Source organism: Hydra vulgaris, chromosome 12, assembly GCF_038396675.1.
Source record: "Hydra vulgaris chromosome 12, alternate assembly HydraT2T_AEP".
NCBI classification, from domain to species: domain Eukaryota; kingdom Metazoa; phylum Cnidaria; class Hydrozoa; order Anthoathecata; family Hydridae; genus Hydra; species Hydra vulgaris.
Window position 1 is genome coordinate 74,621,613 of NC_088931.1, and position 27,819 is coordinate 74,649,431.

At 24.7% G+C, this 27,819-nt stretch overlaps 1 protein-coding gene across 3 annotated transcripts; it reads right to left on the reverse strand.

Moving 5' to 3' along the window:
• Positions 1 to 205: 205 nt before the first annotated feature.
• LOC101239554 (putative metabolite transport protein YwtG) lies at positions 206 to 27,819 on the reverse strand. Of its 3 annotated transcripts, XM_065814417.1 has the most exons (17): positions 27,684 to 27,818; positions 27,170 to 27,304; positions 26,965 to 27,035; positions 24,783 to 24,899; positions 24,579 to 24,685; positions 23,949 to 24,032; positions 23,733 to 23,836; positions 23,513 to 23,621; positions 20,924 to 21,010; positions 17,403 to 17,489; positions 16,933 to 17,043; positions 16,787 to 16,829; positions 14,257 to 14,604; positions 13,397 to 13,519; positions 13,191 to 13,323; positions 8,265 to 8,353; positions 206 to 803 (listed from the first exon to the last, which is right to left on the reverse strand). In XM_065814417.1, exons 2-17 carry the CDS (start codon positions 27,280 to 27,282, stop codon positions 796 to 798), a joined length of 1,734 nt encoding a protein of 577 aa, XP_065670489.1. In that variant the 5' UTR covers positions 27,283 to 27,304; positions 27,684 to 27,818; the 3' UTR covers positions 206 to 795. The 3 variants fall into 3 exon arrangements, with proteins under 3 accessions (XP_065670489.1, XP_065670490.1, XP_065670487.1); XM_065814418.1 differs by lacking the exon at positions 8,265 to 8,353 and having other exon boundaries at positions 24,579 to 24,669; positions 27,684 to 27,819; XM_065814415.1 differs by lacking the exon at positions 8,265 to 8,353 and having other exon boundaries at positions 27,684 to 27,819.

Genomic DNA, 27,819 nt, shown 5'->3' on the forward strand with positions numbered 1-27,819 from the left:
GTTTTACAGACAAGCTTCAGACCTGGTCAGCAGTTTAAACTTTTTTTAACATTGCGCCTCTTTAATCAACCTTTTTATATATTCCAATAGTTCCAATAATGGTGGTGGGGGTGGCGAAAACGCATACCCTCCAACGGTCCTACCGACCGTTTCCTTTACATACTTGTAGTCAAATATAAAAAAGAATTAATAAAAATAATAAAAATGCTAAAAAGATTTCTCTTTTAAAATTTAAAATGTTCGTTATTAAATAAAAGATCACTACAATAAATAAAGAGATCTCATCGAAATATTCAAAAAAATACACGGGAGCGAAACCATATATCAACATTAATTTAATTCTTGTTAAAAATTTGTACCGTGCTAAAATTTAAAAAAAGTATTTGATTAAATAAATTAAATATTTCGATTTACATTTTTATTAAAAAAAAAAAAAAACTTATTTATATCCTAACCACTGGCTAATAAATGGTTTAGTTGCCTGTCATATACAATATGTATAAACAATACATTACAAGAATTTTATTTACAAATACATAATGCACAAATGTTATATACATAATGCACGAATGTTAAAAAAAGTTAATGTACAAATGTAAGAAACAATACAAGTATAAAAAAGAATATAAAAAATGAAAAAGAACAATATAATTTTTTTTGTAAATATTTGTAAATATTACTAATTTAAAAAACGATTCTAAACTGTTTCTTGAGCAAATTCAGTATTGTCAGAAATTTCTTTCTTGGTTACATTGTGCTCACTTTCTACCAACAACATCTTTCTTTCAGAACAATTTATGAAGCTATAAAAATGTTTAAAATACAAATGAGTGTTCAAACGAAAAAAAATATGAGTGTTAATAAGGAAAATATAGTGTTTTTTTAAAAGATAAAATCAAGTTAATATGCTGTATTTAGTATCTGTTGTTTCTGTAAGCAGATATTTTTTGTTAGTGATTAAGTTCTTTGGTTAATTTATTTTATTTTTATTTATTTTATTTCTTAATAAACTTAATGCAAGTTATCATTTCGATTATTCTCTGTGGTTACAAACGTACAACTTTTCCGGTCCGCAACATACTATTTTTGTTTAGTTTTTTTTAAAGCATTCTATTTTATTTATATATTTTTACATCTTTTCATATTGTCATATACATGTTGTCGCATATTGACAAATATATTTTGTCAATTTGTTGTTAAATTTAATTTTTTAAAAATTAAACTATACATAATAATTTAACATTACATAAATTTCTTATAACATAATTAGATATTCATTTTTGATAAAATTTATTTATTATAATGTTATGTTATAATGTTATCATAATCAAATAATAATTAGGTTGGCGTAATTATTGCACCTTTTTTTTAGCGTCACTATTAATACAATCTATTTTATTTATATATTTTTACATCTTTTCATATTGTCACATATACTTTGTCAATTTGTTGTTAAATTTAATTTTTTTTAAATTAAACAATACATAATAATTTAACATTACATAAATTTCATATGACATAATTAGATATTCATCTTTGATAAAATTTATTTATTATAATCTTTTGTTGTAATATTATAATCAAATAACAATCATTAGGTTGGTGCATATTTATTGCACATTTTTTTAGCGTCATTATTAATAATAGCAAAATAAAAGTGAATAGCTTACATGGATAGTTTATAGTCATATTAATTATGACTAAAAACTCAGCACATAATAAACTATATAAACTATTACATGACTAGTTTATAGTATTTTAATAAAATAATATCTTAATAATAAATATAGTTATAAGAATAGGTACATTATTTACTGTAATAAATATCAATCAAAATTTAAAAACTATTTAAAAATATTTTTAAGGTTTTACTTTTGCAAAAGAAGGTCAAGTACTGAAATAGTTTTCTCTTCTTTTTTGAAAGTATTAAATATATTTTATAAAGAAAATATTATAATTTATATTTATGATCATATTATATTGTAGTAATTTTTATTATGTTAAAACAATTATTATTATATTAGGTTGATGCATAATTATTACACGTTTTTTCGTAAGTTAGTATTTGTTTATTATTCAGTATTATATACTTTTATATATTTGAGTATTTATATCATTTTGAAGTCAGTATTTATTTATTATTCAGTATTTATATATAAAACTATTATATATAAATATGTTATATATATATATATATATATATATATATATATATATATATATATATATATATATATATATATATATATATATGTATGTATGTATATATATATGTATATATACATACATACAAAAATAGGTACATTATTCATATGTATATATACATATATGAATAATGTACCTATTTTTATAACTATATTATTAATTATTAGGAAATTAAAAAACTTTAACATAAGTCTCACTATATGCGCTTTTCAATCCTTAATCCATTTCTGTAGTATGCTAGAAGGTGAATAACATAACTACATAGGGAGTAACAAGTATTTCTCCATACTTAGAACACATACAGGGCCAACCAAAAGCAAGTTTAAAATTCCAGGATATCTCCACGACTTTTCAAGGATAATTCGGGGTTTTACAAGGATATATTGATCTTTTCTCGAACAGAAAAAAACAAAATATGTTGTCTTCAAAATGTTTTATATATAAATATAGGGAGTGACTAGTAATTCTCCATACTTAGAACACATACATGGCCAACCAAAAGCAAGTTTAAAATTCCAGGATATCTCCACGTCTTTTCAAGGGTAATTCGGGGTTTTACAAGGATATATTGATCTTTTCTCGAACAGAAAAAAACAAAATATGTTGTCTTCAAAATGTTTTATATATAAATATACATATATGTTGTAATATAGTCGTAAATAGTCTGGTACAAGTTAAAAATATTTTATAATGTATATATATATAGATACACTAGGTTATCAAACACTTCTATTTAATCTCTTTCTTAGATGTTCAAGCTTTTTCAGTTAAATATCAAGCTCTTTAATTACCAGTTCTTTTTGTAAAATTGTGTTTCTAAAGGAATTTGCTTTCGTAAGGATAGTGAAGTTTCACTTTTCTTCTAGTTCAATGCTTAACTTGTGAGCATCAGTTTTAGGAACTTTGACGCATTTCTTAAAAAAGTTTTTCTGTTTCTTTATAATTACAAATTCTTCATTAATAAATTTAAGTTTCTTGTTTACTTTGTCTACCTTTAACTGATCCTTACTTTCCTTCAACACTGAATTGTCCTATTTTATACAAAGCTTCAACTTTTTAAAAGATCACTGGGAAGATCATAATAATGAATAACAATGTTATGGGAATTGATGTGATTATAAAATGTACTTAGGGAAACAAGATATCTTTTTTGTAGATTTTCAACTAACAACTGCTTTTTAACACTAAACCCATGTTCTATTGCCTATTGCCATGAGATAAAACAAAAATGATAGCACAGATTTTCCACAATGCTGAATACTTTTGAGTTTTGTGCAAATAGACACCAAGAAATTCATCAAAAGAATCAGTTAATTTATTAAAAGACTCAAAGTTATTTATCACCATTTCAAAGACTCTAAATTGAACACATTCTGCACCATAAAGTTCATCAAATTGTTGATTTACATCATCTGCATCGTCAGTTAAAAGCCATTTTAATGCGCTTAATCTCTTGACAAGACCCTTGATTTTCAGAGTGGATACTTCCTGAATACTTCAATGGGCATCTTTATTTTGAACTTCGCAATAAGACTATGATTATCTGCAATAACACTATGATTATCTGCCTACATTCTTTCTTAAATTCTAATTTCTCTTCTGGTTAACAATGAAGAGAACTTAGCATTTTAGTGCTGTTCCTATGCCAATTCGGTCTACTTCTAGTTGGTTATTTGATTTCTCTACTTCAATCTTTGGTAAATCAAATATTGTTGCAGCTTCTTTTAAAACGTTTAAATTAAGGATCATTTTCATCAAATTTTGCAACGTATTTTCTAAGCTGTTCAATAAAAATGCTACCATAGGTCTGTCTATTTGAAATATAAGAATCCTTTCAAATTTTTTAGCAAGATCTTTAAAAAACTGTATTCGCAAAGGTACAAACTTGTCAAAATAATGATCTAAAAAAGCTTCATAGCTCTTGTTTTTAGAACATCTGTTTTTGTACACTAATTCATAATATTTTATAATTTTATTCATATTTGGCTATACAGCAATTCCTCTTGAAGCCACAGATTCATCTTCTACCCAGCGAGTTGCACAGAAACTGCAATAAAATAAAAGCTGAATAACTCTTAATTTATGTATGTATGTCTCTCTCTCTCTCTCTCTCTCTCTCTCTCTCTCTCTCTCTCTCTCTCTATATATATATATATATATATATATATATATATATATATATATATATGTATATATATGTATATATATATATATATATATATATATATATATATATATATATATATATATATATATATATATATATATATATATATATATATATATATATATATATATATATATATATATATATATATATATATATATATATATATATATATTATTGCTGTCTGTAAGGCACCATGAACAATGTGCAAACTGCAATTCCCCATGTTATAATACTACATTATTATCTTTTCTGCCTATGTTTATATAACATTTTCAAAACCTCCCATACTTGAATTAGTTTTTCAAGATCAAACACTTCTGTTGCTTTAATGAGTTTGTCAAATAAATTTTGTGAATTAGGGTGTCTGAGGAATTTCGAGTCAATAAATCTAACTTTTACAACATTGGAACTTAAATTCCAGTATCTAACTCGGAAATCCATTTGTTCATTTGAAGATAACACTTATACTCTCATTATATGACAAAATAAAGATTGGTGATGCTCTGAGATCAGAGAAAAGCTAGTCTCGATAGTATGGTGCTAATCCAAAATTAATTTTGTTTCGCTTAATGCAAACTTTGATGCTATTGTGCTGTCAGAGAATAAGAATTAAAATATTTCATTTAAATTTAAGCACAATCTTAAAGCAAAATGTGACATTAATACATTCAAGCTCCATATTATTTCTGCCTTGATAAGTAGAACTGGAGATTGAAGATCCTCAATAGTAGGCCGTGCTGATTCATAGTTTATATACTTTTTTAAATTAGGAGAACATTTATGTAAGTTACTGATAGAACACAGTCAATTAATTTGCTACAAGCTTTCCAAAAATGAGGAAAACATATATTTAACTAAAAGTAAAAAAACATAAAACAAAATAAAAAACTATTAAACTACCAGTAAAGAATATATCTGAATATGAAATACAAAATTTACCCAACAAGAATACTTTTAGTTGTATAGCCGTTCTGTTTGAGAATGAGTATTCTTTGTCTAAGGCATTATATTAGTCATATTTTTTAAATAGATTCTAATAATACAGACAGTAACAGTCAACAAAAATTTTTTCGCAAGAATTAGAATTTTCGCAAGAAAACTATTTTCTTTCAGAAAATACATAATAAATTCAGTAGAAATCTACACAAATTAATAATATTTTTGTAAAAGGTAAAAACATGATAATGAAATATTGAACTATTTCAGAAAAAAAGTTCAAGGATTACCAGGATTTATTGCTAAAAGGGGTGTTTTTCCAAGATTTTTCCAGGACCTATCAAATTCCAGGTTTTCAAGGACCACTGGCCACGCTGGCATGTCTTATGGATTGTTAAACGAGCCCTGTGAGTGTTTCCACATCTCATAGGTTTCTTCTAGATGTGAATAGAATTTAAAAGGTATATGAAAATAAGGTAACTAGACAGATTTCAGAAATTTTGAAATATCCAATCTTATCGTAGTTATATTAGGAGAAATATAAGGAAATAGCAAGTAAGTTTATACTTTGTGAGAATGTGAAAAATATAATGTAAGATAAGTGTTTTTTTTAAATTAATTAACTGCTTTTTTTTTAAGAACATAGAATACTCTTTTTAGAATGCAATAACATATTTAACATTAATGAATAATTTGACATAATTTAATAGAGTTATGAATGTTGTTCAGAGTAGATATACTTAAAACTTAAGCACAAACCGACCATTAGGACTTTTCTGATGGGGGTAACTAAAGGTCAGCTAAAAGGGGTAACTTGGTTCTGTAGTCATATATTGAAGATATATATTCATAAATTGGCAGAAAGATATATTTTTTAAATTAAAAAATAAAAACATGGTGGCTTTAGCTACCCCTGTTACCCCTGAAAAAAGGGTAAAAAAAAGCCATCCATAAAAAATAAATGTTTTAAAGTTTTTAGTTAAAGAGTTTTAGGCTAAATATATAGTTTTACTGTAAACTTACCTTGATATTGTTTTAATAATACAGACAAGTATTTGGGGGGCACATATAAGCTCCTGTTAGAACAATACAGCAACAGCTGTTTATTCCAAACATTGTTGCCAATATCGCCATCCAAAAGTTACTTGCTTTAATGGCTTTAGTTTCCTTGTAGGCTTTTGTTACCCCCATCTACAGTACAATTATCACTATGGAACCATTCTCATGATTTTGATAAACTTGCATAGTCTTCTTAACTGCCATAGCTTTATTAAAATAATATAAAGCAACATAAAAAGCTATGCAGTAATCTTTGTTTTCTAAGACAATTTTGATTTAATTCTCTTTAGTGCTTTAAATGTTCAACATTAAAAGCACTAAAGAGAATTAAATCAAAATTGTTTTTTAAATTGTTTATAATCAATATGAAATAAAATATTGAATAAAATAAAACTTTATTCAATATCTTTTTATATCTTTAATATTTTTTTTTATATGATATAATAGTCTTGATCCAAAAACCTTATGATTTTTATTCACATGATGATGTCAAATAAATGATTATTACTAGGTCTTTAGATCAAGACCAAAAAAATCAAGATGAAAAAAAAAACAACAACATAAAATCAATCGATAATGTTTAATTTTATGTTTTTTAGTAAAACTGCAAATATTGTTACTTATCAATGTTAAGGGATCCACTAGTTTATTATATTTGCAATATTCTATGGTAATTTGAATACCAGATTTTTAGTTAAATGGTATTATGGCATTATAAAATAGAGGTGATGCATATCACAAAAAAGTTTAAAATATGAACTTTGACAAACTTAAACAAACCTTAAGAGATTAAATTTTTAAAGTCTAAGCAGCCGTATGTCAAATTTTGTTTTTACCAAACTCAAATTAGTAAAAACTTTCATATTAAATCAAAAAAAACAGATTTTAAACTTGAAAAAACTAATTTTTTTGGCTTTTTGATATACTTGAAGACATACGACTGGTTTTAAAATGTTTTTTTTTAGTTAACGTTTTACTTTTTCATAGCATCAACATCATTTCATACCAAAAAATAATACCTCAACTATAAAGAAAATTTTATACCTAAACTTGAGTAATTTAAAAAAATTTCAACTTCATTTAATTTAAGACATATGAAAGGATTGAATACAAAAAAATTTCGTTTTTTTATTTTTTAGTTATGCTAAAAAAATTGACTTAAACATATTCATTTTATTAAATTGCAAAAGTCCTGTATTTTCCAGAATTTGCATTTCAGCATTGAGTAGGCAACAAATAGCCATCATTTCTATAATTAGGCACTTTTCATAAAAAGTTTTTTTAAAAATATATACATAAACAACTGCACATATATGAATGGTTTCAATTTTCTAGAGTATTTAAAATAGACCAAGAACCATACTTCAGGGAAATTATTGACAGTACAAATCAAAAATATTCCAATACACTTAATACGCATCGAAATACTGAACTTTATTTGCCGCACATCTTTAAAAGAATTACAAAAAAAGTATATAATTTTCATATAAAGTCTCTGTCTCACAAAAAGTCTTAAAATTTTTATAAATTATGCCACTGTGCTCTCCTTAGACCAACAGGGTAAATTTTGTTGGAAAAGAGGGAGGGTGAAAAGGGGGAAGGAGGAGGTATTAGTTGTCAAAATATTTACCTCTGACTAAAGCTTTGAAGAAGATTTGAAAAACGTTAAAATACTTCCTATTTTTATAAACTCCCAAAATTTATTAATATATGTTTTAAAAAAAGTCATATTTTTAAAATAAAATTAAAAAAATGAAAGAACTACACTTTTAAAACAAATTTTGTTAACGAAACCACAAAATGACTACTTTAAATAAATAAGCTGCATTTTTTATAAATGTTTTGCATAATCATTAAGTTAATAAATTAAAAAAATTGAAAATTTCCAACTTACTAATGGTTTTAAAATTTTTAAAAGATATAAAATATTTGAAAGCCTCAGTGACAGGGTCGCCTGATTTCATTTTTCTGACTTTTCCCTGACTAAAAAATAAAACTCACATAACATAATACTCACCCAAATAATTGAAGTTTACTTAAAAACTGTTTCTTTTAAATTAATAAACATATTTAAACAAAAAAATAAAGATATGAACTAAAAAAAAATTAATTTTTAGTTTCCAGTAAGCAAGAGAATATTTTTTGGTACTAAATCCATTATAATTCCCTGACTTTTTAAAAATTTCTTTTTAACATATTTTAGAATTTTCCTGACTTTCCCAGGATTTCTACCCTGAGTGAATTGTCAGTGGTGTGCTGGCTCCAAAAAGCATATGCAGGATTTATTTAAAATGCCAATTTTTGCAGGATTTTACCATATATGCTAGATTTGAAAGCGCAAAGATATATAAACGCTACATTTCATAACGGCAATTAAATTAGATTAAAACTAATTATCTTTACATTGCGTTATAAAAAGAGCTGGTTTTTATTAGCTATGACATAATTGCTTTAAAATATAATAATGATAGATTTAAAGGCAAGATTGAATGTCAAGGTAGAAAAAATAAGAAATAATAAATTAATAATAATAGTAAAACTTTTAGAAAAATAAATTGTTCTGAATTGTTTTGCATAATAAAAATATTTTTACCAAATAAAATAAATTGCTTTCATTCCACGTTTACATAGATATTAAATAATCAGGTGGTTGACGAAAAAAGCAACAATTGAATTTAAAACTAAATATTTTTATTGATAAAATAATTCAATTGAAAAAACTATTTAATTTTACAACCAATATCTTTTTAATACTTAAAAACCAGTGGTTTTTTACATTTTCCTTTATATCAAATTTATTTAAATCCTTTTTCTGTGACTGTTCCTAAGTGCTTCAAAAACGCTTATTTGTCTAGTTTTTTTCCTCGAACATCAGCTCTTTGGAATTCGCTTCCTTCATCTTGCTTTCCTGACTCATATAATTTGCAATCTTTTAAGTTGTCTGTCAATCGTTATCTTGCTCTACAATCTTCATCTTTTCTCTTTCAGTAACTTCCAACTTTAATTAGTGGCTGCTTGCAGCCTTGTTGGAAGCCAAGATGTTTAAAAAAAAAAAAAAAAATCAATATATGTGATGTAATAAAGACTTTTTGCTATTATTCTTGAGGTCGTTAAATAATGTTAAATAATGTTTGCATGTTATTATGCAAAATACTAATATAATTTCAAAGTTTAACATTTTTTATCAGATAACTTAAAATTTTAATTTGTAAAAGAATTAAGTGAATAAAAATTATTTGTTGATCATTTAATCAGTAAATAATTTTTTTTTCTTCAAAAAGGCCCTTCTAAGATAAAAAGCTTTAGGCCCATTTGGTATTCCTGCATAGCCTCTGGGGCCAGCACGCCACTGTGAATTGTAACCATCCAAACCTAATAATACAAATTGGTTTAAGTCATATATAAAAATGCACAGAATAATATATTATCAAAATTATGTTTCTCTGTGGAGGGATAAGATGTTTCACTAAAGTTTCTAAAATTTCATTGAGTTCATAATTCAAGGAGAAATACAATTTTTAAATTTTTTCATATTATTATACTTGCATCCATCCGCAACAAACTTGTCTTAGTTATTATCATTTTAACAAAAGTCATCAATCAATTAAAGAAATTGCCCTCAACATTGAGATCCAAAGATAAAAAAGCCAAATTTAAAATAGTCTTACAATAAGCAAGTAGATCTAGTGAAACTTGCAAGAGATTATATGGATAAAAAGTGATCTCGAACACAATAAGTAGAATAAAATAATTGATAAAAAAGTGTTTTTTATGTCTAATATATTTAGTACTAAAATTAAAAATTAAACAATAACAAGAACTTTATTCAATCAAAAATAGTGTACAACACCCTAACCGATAAGTTATATAGTTGTTTTCCTGCTTATCTAAAGTTGTAACAAAAAGCCCATATGTGGCCTTGACAATGTACATCAAAATCACTAACAGAGATAACATTTAAGTACAAAATAGAACTGTTAATTCTCTGGTATTTTTCATTAGTTTATGGAACCGGCTGAGAGCTACTACAAAGTACAGAAAACCTTACTAACAACCTTGAAAGCATTAAAACAATTTTTAAAGCTAACATTAGGAAAGAAAAACAAAAGTTGCATAGGTACAAAAAAAAACCCATGCTTCATGTTAAGAAGATCCAATATTCATCATCCTAGGCCAAAAATAATTTAACACACTTTTATTTTTTGCCAGTCTTTTAGATGAAGAAGAGGTACAAATTTGGTCAACACGAATTTCTGTTTATCACAAAAACCTTTGCGTAGAAGGCCAACTTGAAGCAGTTGTTGGATGCATTTTATATTTGCTCAAGATGATTATTTTTATAGATACTAACTCAGTTTTTACTTCTTTACTCGACCAAGAGCTTTAAAGCACGACAGTATTTTAAGTAAGAACTTGATCTTCTTCCTTTTCAATTTAAGGCTTTACCTAAAATTGCAAATCCTACAAGTGGCAGTGCCTTGTTAAGAAGCGTTATGCAGCTTGCATTTCGCAAGCGAAAAGGCTATTTGCCTATGCATTCAGCAGTTTTGCGTTACACAAAAACTTTTATCTTTTAGAATACTTAAATGATCTTTTGATATCGTTTATGTGACATTTATTCAGAAGAAATAAAAGTCGTAAGTAAAGATTTAACAGCAATTGTAAACTAATAGATTTTTTTTTAAAGAAACAGCTTGTTTAATAACTTTTTTGTCGTTGTTAAAAATGTTTTAAGTTTTATCTTAAGGAATTAAATATATAAATTCCTTTTAAATATAAAAATTATTTTTTGTCATAATATTTAAAAAATGCACCATTTATTTTGATGTAAATATTTTATCAATAAGATAAAATTACTGTATTTATAAATATTTTATCAATAAGATAAAATTACTGTATTTATAAAACTATTATAGTCTTTTTTAACTCTACTAATATTATTATTATCATTAACTTATCTTTATTTTTTAAATCTTAATAATATTATTTATAATGAAATTGATAGTGATTCAATTGTAGTAATAGTTTTTATGGTTATTGTCCTATGTTTATTTTATCAATTTCTGTCATAGTTATAAACTTTACTATAATTATTTTTACTATTGTTTATATCATTAGTTATAATTTTTAGTAAAGTTATCATGATATAGTTACTATTTGTTTTTTTTATTCACATTATTATTACTATTATTATTTTTATTATATTATTATTGCAATTATTAATATCATCTTTATTTATTAATGTTTTATTTTCCTTTCTTTCTTTTTTTTTTTTCTTTATAATTTTTTTTTTTTATTTGCAATTCTTTCTGTGTTTAATTTTTTTTTTTTTTTTTAGGTGTCACTCCATTGACTAGTTTTTAACTATATGAGTGACATCTAACCTTATTTATGTGAGTTTATAAAATATTATTGTAAATTTTCATATTTTATGGTTTAATAAATGGATATATATAAAATAACTAAAAACCATCTGTAAAATTATAAGAAAATAAACTAATATTATGTTTCATTTTATAAAAAAAATATTTTTTTCTAAAAATTTTTCATTTCATATTTGAAAAAAATAATAAAAATGATTTTTTAAATAGGAACTTAGATTTTATTTGTGTCTTTTGTTATAGTGAGAAAAAAAAAACTGTTTGTATGATTTTTAATAGTTTAAGTTAATAAAATAACTTTAAATACAAGGCGGTACTTGAAAAGACGCTAGTGACGCAATATAACTTCTAAAAATACAAAATATAATTGGTGAGTTGAGTTTACTTTGAAATGCCTTACGCATTTTCGTTACGTAGCAAAATCTCGTAACAAGGCCTGAAGTGACTATACAGTAAAATACAGCTAACTAATAACTTTGTTTAAAAGCAGTCAGAAGTCCCTTATTTTTTAATTCATTTGGGCATAACTGATCTCAAGGGATTCTCTTATTTTTCTTTTGTGGTAATTAGAGTTAAGTGCAATTGTTTTAGGGTGCATCCAATTAAATATACTGTGGCAATCCTTGCAGTTTTTTTCAAAGGCTTTGAAATTCGCGGAAATAAATTTATTCTCACCCAAGCCATACAAATTGACATGCTTCCAGAGTCAAAAAATACTGCAAAGATTGCCACAGTATATTTAATTATATGCACCCTAAAACAATCCCAACTAATTCTAATAACCATGAAAAAAAAAAAGAGAATCCCCTGAAATCAATTATGTCCAAACGAATTATTTAATTATTTTAATTATGTAAAAACTAATATTTTTATTTTATTTTATTTTTACATCTGATGAGAGTCTGAGTTAATCAGACTAAAATACCACCTAAATAAATTAAAAATTAGTACTTACCTGTATTTTATGTTTTTATATATTAAATAAATTAAAACTACTACAAGAGGTGTCATTGAAACAAAATTGTTTTATCAACTCCAGATGTTCAAAACTAAGTTCATTAACTAACCATGCAAAACATTTTTCTCGATTACTCATAAAAACAGTTAAAAAATACTCTTTAAAAATTAAATAGTCCCTAAAAATAAATACTTCTTTAAAAAACGAGATCGTGGAGACTAAATGAAATTAAAAAAACCAACAAAAAATTTAATTTATAAAATAAATTGAAAAAATTTTTTTCATATATTAACATGAATGCCTTCTGAATTGTCATAAGTTTCTAAAAGTAAATTAATTATTGAAGTTTGTTTATAAGCATGATAGTTTTAAAAAAACTTAACATAAAACAGTTTCAAGAATTCCCCAAACTACTCCATAAAATTCTTATTCTTTCTTGTACTCAACAAATAAATTTCAGATAAAAACAAAAAATGCAAACCTTTTACTGAGTTCAAAACTGATGCTTTCAAGAGATTTGAACTTGGTTTCAGGAACAATATGATAAATGAAAATTATAGAAACTACACCAATCAATGCATACATCAAAAAGATATAAAAAGGACCAAGTTTATCTAAAATAAAAAATCTTAAAAATATCTTAAAAAAACTCCAAATAAAATTAAACTAATCATCTAAAACAGTAACCTATCATATCTAAAAAAGCCATTGAAAGAATAATATTTGTTCCCCAATTTAGGCTTGTTGCTACTGCAGCTGCTCTTCCTTTGATGCCAGTTGGAAATATTTCAGTCAATAGTAGCCATGTCACTTAAAAATAAAAATTTTCTCTGCTCTATTTCAATAAATAAATTTTATTATTTACTCATAATTGAGTATTTTATTTATAAACTGGAACAAAAAATAAAACAATAAATCAGATTAATTTAAATAAAACAAAATTCTAAAAAAAAAATAAACTAAAACTAAAAATTTTATATTAAAAGATTAAAATCAAAGTTTGAATTCCTATGAAAAAATAATTTCAAAGAACTGAAAACTATTTTAAACACAAATATGTGTCTCCATTAGATTATGTTGAGAAAAATGTTGATGAAATTGTTATAAATAAAATCTATATATTTTATTCAAAAATATATATATATTTACACACATACATATATATATATATATATATATATATATATATATATATATATATATATATATATATATATATATATATATATATATATATATATATATATATATATATAAAATCTATATATCGAGTGCGTAATAAAAAATGGTAAGTGTAAAAAAAAACAGATTTTCCAGCCAAAAAATTAAATTTAGGTTAAGGTTTTTAGTATCTATGGAAAGCTTATGATGTATAGTTTACTATGGTAAAATAAAAAACAACAATATTTACACTAGAGGTGTCCCGGATAGAAATTTGTCTATATAATAAAAAATTTTAGATTTTAAAAGAGAATTTCAGCTAAAATTAAAAACAACTATGAAAAATTAAAAACTTAAAAAATGTGAATTAAATGTAAAAACTATACCTGGACCATAACCAACTGCATAACCAATAACAAATAACATTAATGCAAACAAACACGTGTATCTAATGGCAACAGGATAATTTGAGACAAAGTTTGTATTTTTGCAGTTAAGATAATCTTGGATGAGTATTCTTTTACTGTCATCTAGTTTAGATTGGTTTACTAAACTTGAAAAGTTCTGATGAAAATTTATAGATTTATTGAAACATGTTTTCTTAATTGTTAATACTTGGTCGTTACCGCAGCTTTTTTGAATCTTGACATTTTGAAATGGCTCTGTAACCACACTTAATGTTATAACACTGAGGGTCATTATAATAGCACCAAGAAGAAGGAGTTTACGACGACCTAGAATTTATAGTAAAACTAAATATTTTAACAAAACTATTTTAAAGTGTAAAACTACTATGAGGTTTTAACAAAACTACTTTTAACAAAACTATTTTAAAGCGAAAAACTACTAGGAGGTAGTTTTTTTGTCAAGAGAAAAAAAACAACTACCTTTAACATACAAAGACAACAGAAAAGCGTAAAATAATAAAAAAATTTAAGTTGTGAAAGTGTTAGTTATTGATTTGTTTTAAATTTATCATATAATCTAAAATCAAAATTATATACTAAACTTTTATTTTAGGGGGTTTTAAGGCACCATAATACCTATATATACATGAATATATATTTTAGAGAGGAAGGATATTTTTAAATTATTGAGTGATTTCTTCTTGTCCTTCTTGTTGGTAATCAATTATGACTAAGCTCTCCATACAGAGGGGGGAGGAAGGGGGAGAAATAAAACTTTAGTTGCCCAATCATTTAAACTTTTAAACCAAATTAGCAAAATGGAAAGAATTAAAAGTTCCTATTGCCATAAAACTATGTCTAAAAGTTGACCTTGAACAACAAAGCATGTTGAAAAATTTTGCAAGTGTCCTGATATAGTACTATAAAAAAAAATGCAGATAAAAAATAAAGAGTAAATAAATTACGAATTTCCCTTGAAATTAAGTACAATATAGGGCTTTTTTTTATGAGGGTCTACTAGTGATATGTATTTTTTTTGACAAATATAACAAACAAACAATGAAAGACTAAATTACTACACAATATAGAAATAAAACAAAATAAATAATCTAGATTGCCTATTTCTTTAAGCATTTGAAATCTGACATTATCAAAATTAAAATGGTAACTTTCTTATAGCATAAGAATAGTTTCTATATATAATGAGAGTATCACAGTTGTTAGGAAGTACAACATGACAAATAAACATTCCCATACTGTTTACCAAGATTTATAACTAACTTATAGCTAATTGAATTTTTTATTAAAAATATAAGTTATACTGGAGTAATTATGCTTTTAATCATATACTAAACATACACTAGAATAAAAGAAAACTACCTTAAAATTTATGCAAAAAAAAACTAAAAAATCACTAAAAAGCAGAAAAACACACACAAAAAAACGCCAGGTTTCTTTAAGTCAAAAAAACGCAATTTTTTGCAACTCTAAACACAAAATCATTAAACACATTTAAGAATGCTGGTGTCTGCATCAGAAAAGCACAAGATTTAGATAGACCATGGCAAATTTTTAAGTGAAGACATCATGCAGCATTTGACATACTGTTGATGTTTAATTTTAACCTTAGCACTGTTGTACTCTCTTATTCTTTCTCTCATATTGTTTTTATTCTTTCTCTCGTATTATTCTATTAATTCTGATTATTCAAATATTATTCTTTATTACAATACTTGAAATATAGTTGGTTCTAAAAATAAATACCGGTTTTCCTTTGTTATTGTAACATAAAAACTTTATTTACTCATTTTAATGACATAAAGCAGAACACTATTATTACAAAATACTGTCATTGAAAAAAATAAGTTTGCTAAAACTTTAGATCTCTGTTGAAAAGTTATTCTTTTAGAAAGTAAAAGTTATTCTTTTAGAAAGTTTTATTTTTTTTACCATTATAACAGTTCCAACTATTAAATAATAGTTGGAACTGTTATAATGGTAAAAAAAATAAAAAATAAAAGTAAAATTGAGTTAAATTAAAAATATAAATAAAATATTATTTTAAGAAAGTTAAATCAATTTAACCCAACACTGAACTAGAGGTAAAATCTTCCACTCTCAACCAAGAGGTTTTGGGTTCACTCTAAGCTTCTGGAAATCAACACTCAACTTGTTTAACAAGACTACTGGGCAGAAAACTTATGTTTTAGAATTAATAGGGTCAGTACAAATAAAAATTAAAAAAAAAATTAACAACTCCTGGACTCTTTTGGCCACTTCTGGAGCCTTGAGAAAGTGAATTTAACAAACAAACAAACAAACAAAAAATTAAGTACAGTAAAATAATTGTATAAAAATATATGTATATAAAAATATACTCACATACAGCTAAAATTACAAAAATATCTATTGAGTTATTTAAAAAAAAACGAAAAGATGCAATCAATTAAAAACAACAGAATTAAAAAACAAACAAACAAAAAACAGAAAGAAATAAAAAAAAACATACCAAGTTTATCAATGAAACACAGTGATACAAAAGTAAAAACAACCTGGAAAATTATTTTTCCAATAATAATCCAAGAAAAATATTTAATATTGTACTTAAACTTTTAATTTTGTAATAAAATTAAAATTTTTAAATTTTTTCTATACCTTAACAATACCAAGTCCAACTGTTACTAGAGAAGATGAGACATGGCTACTAAAGCCAAGAGATTGAAAAAGAGATGGTGCATAATATATAATAGTAGGTTGCCCTGACAACTAAATAAAATATTAAATTAAATGGAGCATTAATGAAATATTTGATTAAAATTATATAAGAGTTTACAAATAATTTCCTCTGTTATTTTCACATTTTCTTTTGAGCATAACACATATTTTGACTTTTATCTTTATGATATCTCAACATTCAATTCATTAAAATCTTATAATAATGACACCGTATTTTATTAATAATGATTATATAAGACCTGATAATACTGAACTATTTCATAAGAGTTTATTTATAGTCATGTTGTAGTGAAGTTACCCCATAAATAGATTTGTTTTAGCCATGATCAGCTCTTTCTCTGATAAAATTTTTTTTTTTTAAATTTGGATTAAAGAAAAACAAAAGAAACCTGTTGAAAAAAAATTACACCACAACCAATAATCATTCGCATGCAAAGATTTTCTTTACTACTGAATAAATCCATAAACTTGTAATTCTGAAAATATAAATAAAAATTTTTTAACAATTAAACTAAGACTTAGATATGAAAAAAAGAAGCAAAATTAATTTATTCAAAATAAAAAATAAAAAAATTATAGTCATGGTCATGAAATTATTAATTTAATCAAAAATATTGCAATTATTTAATGTTTTTGTCAAAATAATGCAACACAATACATTAGAAATATTTTTTTCTGTTTTTAAACAAAAGAAAGCATCAACTATTGTTGCAATTGTCATGGTTAATCAATACCAAATAGGATATCATGTGTTTTTGAGGACCACTTTAATTTTTGCTGGCATACTTCTGATCAATCAAATAGTATACTTCTGACCAATCAAATGGCATAATTTTAACAAATGTTTTACAGTAATCTGCTGAGATTTTATTAATCGAAATTTAACTGAGACGTTTTTGAGATCAATTTCACTTATAGGGTGGTGGTGTGCAATTCTCTTTTTCATAAGGTTTCAACAGTTCTCAATTATGTTTAAATCAGGTGAATTTAAAGGCCAGTCAGCAAAAAATTGAACTTTTTATTTTCAATAAAAAGTTCAATTTTTTGCAATCTGCTACTTACCTAATATTTTTTGTAACATGGAGCTGAGTCCTGGTGGAACAGATTTACACCACTGACATTGATGTGAAGTTGAACCTTACTCTCTAGAACCTTCATATATTCTGCTGCATTAAATTTCATTGCTAAATATCTTCCATTGCTGAAGTCATACCTCAATTAAACTCTTCTATGGTTTATGGTCTAGACAACATTTCTGTCATAGTCTTACAAAGTTATTCTCCAGAACTATCTTCAACTCTCTCTAAACTATTTCTCACATCTCGTCTTGAGTCAAATAACTTCTGTCAGACAATTAATATGGTTTTTGATCCTCTTGCTCAATGGCTGACTTGCTAGCTGTTGTGATTTAAAGATTTTATTGTGAATTAGATGGAGGCGGAGAGACTAGAGCTATTACTTTTGATACATCTAAAGCTTTCCAAAAAGTTTAGCATGCTTCTCCATAAGCTTGTTTCATATGGTGTAACGGGTGATGCAAAAGTTATCGGACAAAATAAAAACGTCAATAACTTATTCATAAATAAAAAAACAAACTACTATTATATTTTTTTTAAATAAAGCTTTTATCTTTTAATAAAAATATATTATTTTTTATATGAAAAAACACCACCATCTGCAATTGATCTCAATTTTGCTCTGACGCCTTTCATATGCGACTGTAAAAAGTTTAAATCAATTTCTTGTAGTTTTAGTTTAATGCGATCAATCAAAACTTGCTCTGTTGAAGCTTGCCAATCTCCCTTGTAAACCTTCTGTGCCAAATGTCCCCAAAAATTTTCAATTGGTCGTGCTTGAGGCACATTTAGGGGATTGGATTCTTTATCAACGTAATAGACATATTGGTCCATCCAATTTAGAGAACCTTTAGAATAATGAGAACTTGCTAAATCTGGCCAAAATAAATAGTTAAAGTCTCCATGATACTTGTGAATAAATGGAAGAAGTCGTTTTTCTAAACATTCATTAATATAGATTGATGAATTGATCGCTACAGCCTTGGAAGTGCAAAACAATGGCTCGGACATACCACGGTCAGATATGGCTATCCACATTAATAATTTTTTTGGAAATTTCTCTTTTCCTATAAAACGAACACTTTCTGGGCATGTCTTTTTGTTGTTTGTGTAGTATCCAGAATTTCCAGGCATGTTGTCCCCTGCAAAACAAAAGTATTTTTCGTCATTGATGACTAGAAGCGATTTTGTGTTATAGAGTTGGTTAACTAGTTTCCTGCTTTTTTTCTTTGCCTTTATTTGTTGTTCTATAGTGTATTTTGGAGTCTTTTCACGTTTTCTATATTTAATATTCATTTTTTTTAACTGACAACCAATTGTCGATTGATTTACACCAAATTTAATACCTATTTTTCTCTGGCTGACCCCTTTTCGATTGTTGACAAGTCTCGTTAATTCGGCTTTCTTTTCTTTAGTCCAGGATGTCGGATGACCAGGGTGCTTTCTATAAGAAAACGATTGAACAGTTTCAAGTCTTTTTAGGTTATCATATATTGTACTTCAAGCAAATCCTTCCTTTTCAAAATGATTTACGATTTTTTTTTTTTTTTTTTATATATTAGGTTTATTTACAAAAAACATTTTTAGTCGCTTTCGAAAAAATTCTTGTTCAGCTGCATTTAACCTCATTTTAAATAATTTTGTTTCAAATAATAAAGTTTATAGAACATTTATGCCTACGCATAAAACCACAAAAACTAATTATTATGCTCAAATAATGAAATTAGGATTTGTCCGATAACTTCCGCATCACCCGTTATCTAGGAAAGTTTTTGAGATTATTAAACCTTTTCTTTCTAACTGCTTTATCAGTTATCCTAAAAGGCCAACACTCTACTACAGTTCCAATAACTTCTGGGGTACCTCAAGATTCTATCCTTGGTTCTGTTTTGTTTCTTATCTACATTATTAATCTTTCTGACAACCTTACATCTAAAGTAGGTCTTTTTTTTGATGACTCAAATTTATAGTCCTGTGTTGAAAAAAAGTCTTTTCTTTTTGACCGCTTAGAACAGGCAGCTGATCTTGAATCTAATCTCACTTCCATAACAGATAGGGGCTTACAGTGACGTGTAATTTTAATTCCAACAAAATTCATTTACTTACTGCAAACAACTATAGCAATACTGTTGACATTCCTATATTAATAAATGACAACCCTCTGACCAAATCCTGAACTTTAACCCTATGGAACTCTCTTCCAGCTTCTTGCTTTCCAGACTTATACAACCTACAACTTTTTAAGCCTTCTATCAACTGTTTCCTTGCATTATAACTATTCTTTTTTTTTCTAGTAACTTCCAACTTAATAGTGGTTGCTTGCAGCCTTGTTGAGAGTGAAACAGAATAATTAAATTAAAAAAAAAAAACTTTGACCTCTTTGTCAAATATTTTTAGTTTATTATAACATTGAACAATTGAACATTTAGTGTTCGAGTTTTATCATCGGAATAATAATTGAAAGGTTTTGTTCTAGTGCTTCTACAAAGTGATTGATAATTCAAGTACATAATTACAATTAAACATTTATATTTAATTAAGCATGATTTCAATTCCTTTGAAGTAATGCAGAGGGATAACTAAATTTGGAGGCATAAAATATTATAGAAGCAACAAAACTGTGTTTTGGTATTACTTCTATTTCTTGAAACTAAAGTGTATTTATTTGATAGTCTATTTTTAAGTTCTATATTTGTTTTAATATTTTAATAAAGAAACAAATAAAAAAAACATCTAGAAGTAAGATATTTAGATCAAATTAAAAAGCTGCAAAAAAAAAAAAATTAAAATAATCATTTTATAACAGACTTTTTTAGATTTCTTTATGTTAATACCTGTTCACACTCCAAAGATTTATTTAGATTATTAAGTTCATTAGCTAGATTGCAGTTAGGCCATAACTTTGTTATTACAATCTGTGCCTGTAAGGAAAAGTTAGCCAAATAAATTATTTAAACATTAGTTTTAAACTAAATCAAGTTATTATACAAACCTAAAGTTTTATTGAACAAAACTTCTGTTAAAGAAAAAAACATATAAACAATATTAGGAAAAAATTTAAATAAGGTAAATCAAAAAAGAAAAAAGTAATTAATAACAATGTACATGATGTATAAAGTTTAAAATAACTTAAATAATAAAGTTTACTGGAGTTATTTTTTTTATATTTACTTAATACAGTTTAGTGGAAGTATGTTTTTGATTTATTTTTATATTTCATTAAATTTAATCTATATGGTTTTTGCACTTATTCGTTTTATATTTAATTTACATTTTTAGTTATACATATATTTTACTCTATATGGTTTAGTTTCTCATATCATTACATGTGATTGTGGAAAAAACTAATTTCATCTTTGTTCTTTAACAAAGACATAATTCACTTTGATTCTTTAATGATTTACCTGGAAAATATAGCAAGTAAGAGTCGAACATCAAAACATTGGATAGACTGTCAAAAAAAGCCAGTCTTCATTATGTTAGTATTTATACATGCCTAACACAGAGGTTACTAGCCTTTGCATATGTAGACCATTTGAAAAGCATTCTGTAATCTGTCTTATTGTAAAATATTCTGTAATTTTTTAAGTTAAAGAAAACTATTCTATTTCTAAAAACATAAAACATATTTCTAAAACATATTTTTCTAAAAACATATTTTTCATGAACCGCTATCTTATAGTCAAGGAAAAGTATAGTATAGCCTTTTATATATCGATATATTACAAAGTATTCATATAAACATTTAAATTCAAATATTTAATTTTGGTCTGCCAGATCCCTTTCATATGCAGAAAAATGTGTGAATTTTGTTTCTTTGACACTGTTAACTTTGAGTTTCAATATTTTAAGTTCCCCAAAATTACAATTCTGGCACGTCACATATTATGATTCTGTAAACAAAATAGAAATAAGAAAATAGAAATATAGAAATAGAATCAATAATTTTTTTAAAAACATTTATAACAGCAAAAATCTGTATAAGGAAGAAACCTGACTCAGAAGTTCATTTTGAAACTAAATAAATTTAATATTTCTAAAAAATTTTTTCTAATCTTTTTTACCATTTCCTTATTCCAAAAAATATTTTTTAAACATATTTTTCAACCATAAATCAATTGTATTGCAATAAACTATTTTGCACATTTTGACCTTATTGTACAGGAAAAAGTTTAATGATTTTCTTTGTTACTTCCTTACAAGTCACTAACAATATATCAAAAAATTAAATTTTCTTATTCCACAATAGAACTACATTCTAAAGTTGTAATATCTTTTTTAGATGATTAAAAATATTTTAAAATTAAAAAATAAAAACACTTTGAAATTTTCACAAACCATATCAAAGTAAATAAAATTGGCCAGCTACAGGCAAGTTGACTTAATTCAACAAATTAAATAAGCCATGGTAATCCTAATATCTACAATTAGATTAAGAAACAGAAATACTTTAACCTATGGTAGAGTTTAGTTGTTTTAATATATTAATGTTAATTACAAAAATAAAACTGTTTTTTTTAGCCAATAAAATAATTTAATTTTATTGGCTAAAAAAGAATAACATAAAAAACCAGAAACTTGATCAATTCTAGATTTAACTGTTGTTTTTTAAACACCAGTTTTAAATTTTTTAAATATAAAAAAAAATTTAAATTTTTAAAAAAACAATTTAAAGAAAATTTTTCTTTGCAAATTATTCTTATCCTTGGGAAATAAAAAAAAGAACTGAACCAATAAAAGTTATGAGAAATATGGAATATAAAACCATATAAAAGTATGAGATGAAATATTTTACTTTGTTACTAACTAAGGAGATAAAATATTATGAGATGGGATACTTGACTTTGTTATTAAGGAGATAAAATATGAAAAGTATTATGAGATGGAATATTTGACTTATTAACTAAGGAGATAAAATATGAAATTTAGAAGTCTGAGAACCTCTGTGTTAAAAAATACATTTTTACATCAACTTTAATATTATTTCAACAAAAACTTTTTATGGAACTTGAGTTCTGCTGGAAAATGTCAACTTAGGTTGGGAAGCAATATCTAATTTTTAAATATCTTACAAATGCAAAAAAAATTCACACATTTACCTCTGTATGAAAGTTAAAATAAGATAATTGTTTATTATTCATTCAACCCATTTTATGTGATTTCATTTAAACAAGCATTTTCTTAATTCAATTCATCATTTTGAATCTCAGGAATTTGCTTTATAAGCTGATAAAGCAAATTTAGAGATTTTAAACATCAAGAAAATGCAAAGGGAAAAACATTTTTATCTAAGCTGTTCTTCAAAAAAACAGATTAATATCAATTAGACTCTTAATACCCCATAGAACCAAATTACCCTACCCAACTCTGTTATTATTAAAAGAATAAAAATAACTTAAGAAAAATAACTTAAGAAAAAAAACCTTTTTTTCTTGACCATTGATAAGTAGCCATCTTGGACTTTCTGGTAAAAAAAACATTACAAAGGCTTGTAAGGCAGCAGGCAAGCAAGAAATTCCAAACATATATCTCCTGTAAAAAACAAAACATATTATTTTATCTCTTGTAAAATTATACATGCAAAATTATAAAATGAAAAAAACTAAACAATTGAAATCAAAGAGGTCCACAAAAGTAACTAACCATCCATCTTTCTTAGTTATTAACAAAAAACTAGTCAAGTATGCTAAAAGAATACCAATTGTAATTCCAAACTCATTCAAAGAAACGAGAGAGCCACGCCTTTTCTAAAAATATTTAAATTTATATGACAAATATTATTGTCTGTTGAAGATAGTACAAAACATATGTACTACAATTTTATTTAATTATATTTAGTTTTTTTTTAAATAATAATACCATTGGTGCAATTTCTGATATGTAAACACAATCACTGACAGCAGATAAGGCTACAGCAAACCCAACAATAAAACGCCCTATAAGCTAAAGAAAAATTAAAAAAATCAATGCTGCATTAGCATTAAAATATTTTACTTACCATATATTTGAAATCAGAGCTTGAATAATTAAATATTCACAATGAATATACAACCACATTTCACAAAATATTTCTCTCATAAGTTAATTTATCTTTTTAAATTGTGTTCACTTCTTAGGTATTAAGTAAATAAGTTATACAAGCTTTCTTAGAAGAGGCGTGTTTTTAGTATTTATATAATTTTCCTAATGATTAATCGTAAAGTAAAAACATTTGTTTATTTATTTAAATCGACCTATTAAAAACACTAAAAAACATATTTGTTTATTTTTAATGAAACCATAAAAATCAAAAACTTTTTATTCATTACTTAAAAACTTATTTTAAAGTTATAATTGATGTGCAACTTAACTTATGACTTAAGTAATTTAAGTTGAAAAATTTTTTGTAAAAATTAAAAAAAAAGGAAAACAGAAATTTCTGTCGAAACTTATTATTTAACTTAAATTAATGATGACATCATTTTTATAATTGTAACAAGAGAATCTTACCAGAATAGAATAACTTCCTGAAAAGGTTAGAGTCAGTCCTCCAATTATGTAAAAAAAAGCATTCATAATTATAACAATCTTTCTTCCAAATCTGTCAAGTAAAAATCCTAAATTAATAATTAGTTTTACAAAAAATTAAAACAAAAATAAATAAAATCACCTAATAATACCATAATAATAAACAAGCTTGAAATTAATTTTTACCTCCAGTCAAAGATCCAATCAAACCACCTAATAATAAGCTCGATACAACCATCTCTTGCTGTAAACATGATAAATTAAACTCAACTCTTAATTGAAGCATGGCACCAGATATTATTCCTATGCAAAAACAATCTCTTATAAAAACTACTAGACACATCTTACAATAAATATTTATTTTAAACTATTTTTTTATTATAACAGTAAATTTAGATAAGTCTTTTATAATATCTAACATTTAAAAATCTAACATTTATATATATATATATATATATATATATATATATATATATATATATATATATATATATATATCTATATATAAATATATATATATATATATCTATATATATATATATATATATATCTATATATAAATATTTATATATATATATATATTTAAATCTATATATATATATATATATATATATATATATATATATATATATATATATATATATATATTTAAATCTATATATATATATATATATATATATATATATATATATATATATATATATATATATATATATATATATATATATATATATATATATATATATATATATATATATATATATATATATATATATATATATATATATAAATCTTTATATAGATATTTAAATATATATATATATAAATCTATATATAAATATTTAAATATATATATATATATAAATCTATATATAAATATTTAAATATATACACATATGTATATATATATAAATATATATATATATAAATATTTAAATATATATATAAATATTTAAATATATATATATATAAATATTTAGAGAAAAAAAAAATATACATATATATATATATATGTATAAATATACAATTTATATATCACACTCTTGCTTTTAACATATTTAAACCCTAACATATTTAAACAACAAAAGTTTTTCATTATAATTATAGTAACAAATCTAATTTAAATAGTTATCTTATTTGATGGAGCATACCAATCTAACTACAATGTCATATCGTGGAGCATACCAATCTAACTACAATGTCATTTGCTGGAGCAAACCAATTTAACTACAATGTCATTTCGTAGAGCATACCAATCTAACAACAATGTCGTTTGGTGGAGCATACCAACCTAACTATCATGTTATTTCAGAAATAATTTTTTAGAACTTAAATATTTTGAAAAGTAAATGTGCAGAGGTGTGAGCCTGAACCTCATAGGAAGCAAAAAAACATAAAAACTTCAAAAATAATACTCTTGTATAAAAATTATTATTGTTAAAATTTTTAATACTAAGCATTATCACATTTAGCACATGCTTTCAACTTTGTCATGCAAAAAGTATTTGTGTTAACAAATCTCTGAGTAATAAGACAAAATAAATATAAAAATTACTCAACCACTATATCAAAAAAATCTACTATTCTTCAGAATGGTACCCTTCTCGTCACTTGTCAGATTAAAAAAATTGAAAAACATCTGTGCATAATGAGTACATGCAATTTGGTTAACCAAATTATGGGCTTATTAAAACCAAATTAAAACTCATCAAACTCTGCTTACTTGCAAAATCAAACTCCTTTGACATTTTTATCACCGAGAAATGATTAAACAATTAACAGACTCAAAGTTTCTACATTACATTATTTATTAACAAGATCATCTATCAAAAATTTGGAGGAGTCATAGATATTTACATAAACATCAAACTCTTCTCAAATCAACTCAAAGAATTCTAACTACATAAAAATTTAATTTGTTACTTCGTAGAACAATTATGGATAAATCATAATTGTTCTAAGTAGTAACAAATTAAAGCTTCCAAGGGACACTCTGTTTCAAGGTTGCATTAACAAGCCTCAATCTTCCAGTACTGAAGCAAAGATGTTATTGGTTAATTAAAGATATATTATCTCCAAGATTTTCAGTATTAGATTGAGCAAAATCAAACAAAAAATCCAATGGCATCATTAATGGCATCATTGCCAGCAAATTCAAGACACTACTACTATTCCTACAAAAACTACAACTACTATGACTATGGCTACTACTATTCTTTTATCATATATATAACATCTTTTGGTTTTAGTTTTAACATCTTATTATTTGAGTTATAATATCCAATGATTGTATTTACACTATAACGCAATATGCTCTAGTTATGAATATAACTCCAGCACCCTATCACTATGTATAAAATATACTTACCTATATCGTAACCAAAGAGAATACCTCCCAGAGAAGCAATAAAAGAAGCTAATAATATTAACAAGTTGTATCTGAAAAAAAAAAGAAGTTTGTTCTCAATGTTATTTAAATATATATAAAAAAAATTAATTAAAAATTAATAAACAAATGAAAAAGAAAATCTAAAAACAATAAGTAAAATATACTATTAATTAAAAAAAAAAACCTTTTAAAACTTTTTTTACAAGATGTCTTGGAAACTAATAAGCATCTAACATCACTTTCATCAAAAGAATCTTTTTTATCCTTATTTAGAAGAAACATGGTATCTTCTTCCATTACTAATATGATTCTATTGGTTCTGCAACAAAATCATTAGACATAAATTTAAGAGAGTATCAAAAGAAAAAAAAAGGAAAACATTGAACCTAAATTTGCAAAATTAGATTTTCAAAATTTACTAAAATAATTGTTTTGAAATATAATGCTTTTAAAGACCCATAAAAAATAATAGATGTAAACCATGTTTTATATTCTTTTATAAGTTTTTGTAGTTGGAATAAAATTATTAACTTATATTGAATACTCAATACTAATAAAGCTTATCTACAGTAAAAATATTAAGTTGAAAAGCATGAGTATAAATTTCTGTACAAGAATAGTAACTATTTTTAAATATGTAACAACAAACTCCAAAATGCAATCAAAAACTTTTTTTTTTCTTAATACAAATTTCATACTTGATGTTCCAATCTATACTTGATGTTCCAATCTATACTTGATGTTCCAATCTATACTTAATGCTTTAAACCAAACTTGATGTTTTAAAACATACAAGATGTTTTAAACCATACATTATGATTTTGCTATGTCACT

Excerpts from the sequence above, each read along its gene's own strand:
- LOC101239554 (XM_065814415.1), bottom strand. The coding sequence starts at position 27,282 with ATGGAAGAAGATACCATGTTTCTTCTAAATAAGGATAAAAAAGATTCT. Across the intron at positions 24,033-24,578 it reads CAGGAAGTTATTCTATTCTG|CTTATAGGGCGTTTTATTGT; the intron begins GTAAGATTCTCT and ends ATTTTTCTTTAG. Across the intron at positions 23,622-23,732 it reads ATAACTAAGAAAGATGGATG|GAGATATATGTTTGGAATTT; the intron begins GTTAGTTACTTT and ends TGTTTTTTACAG.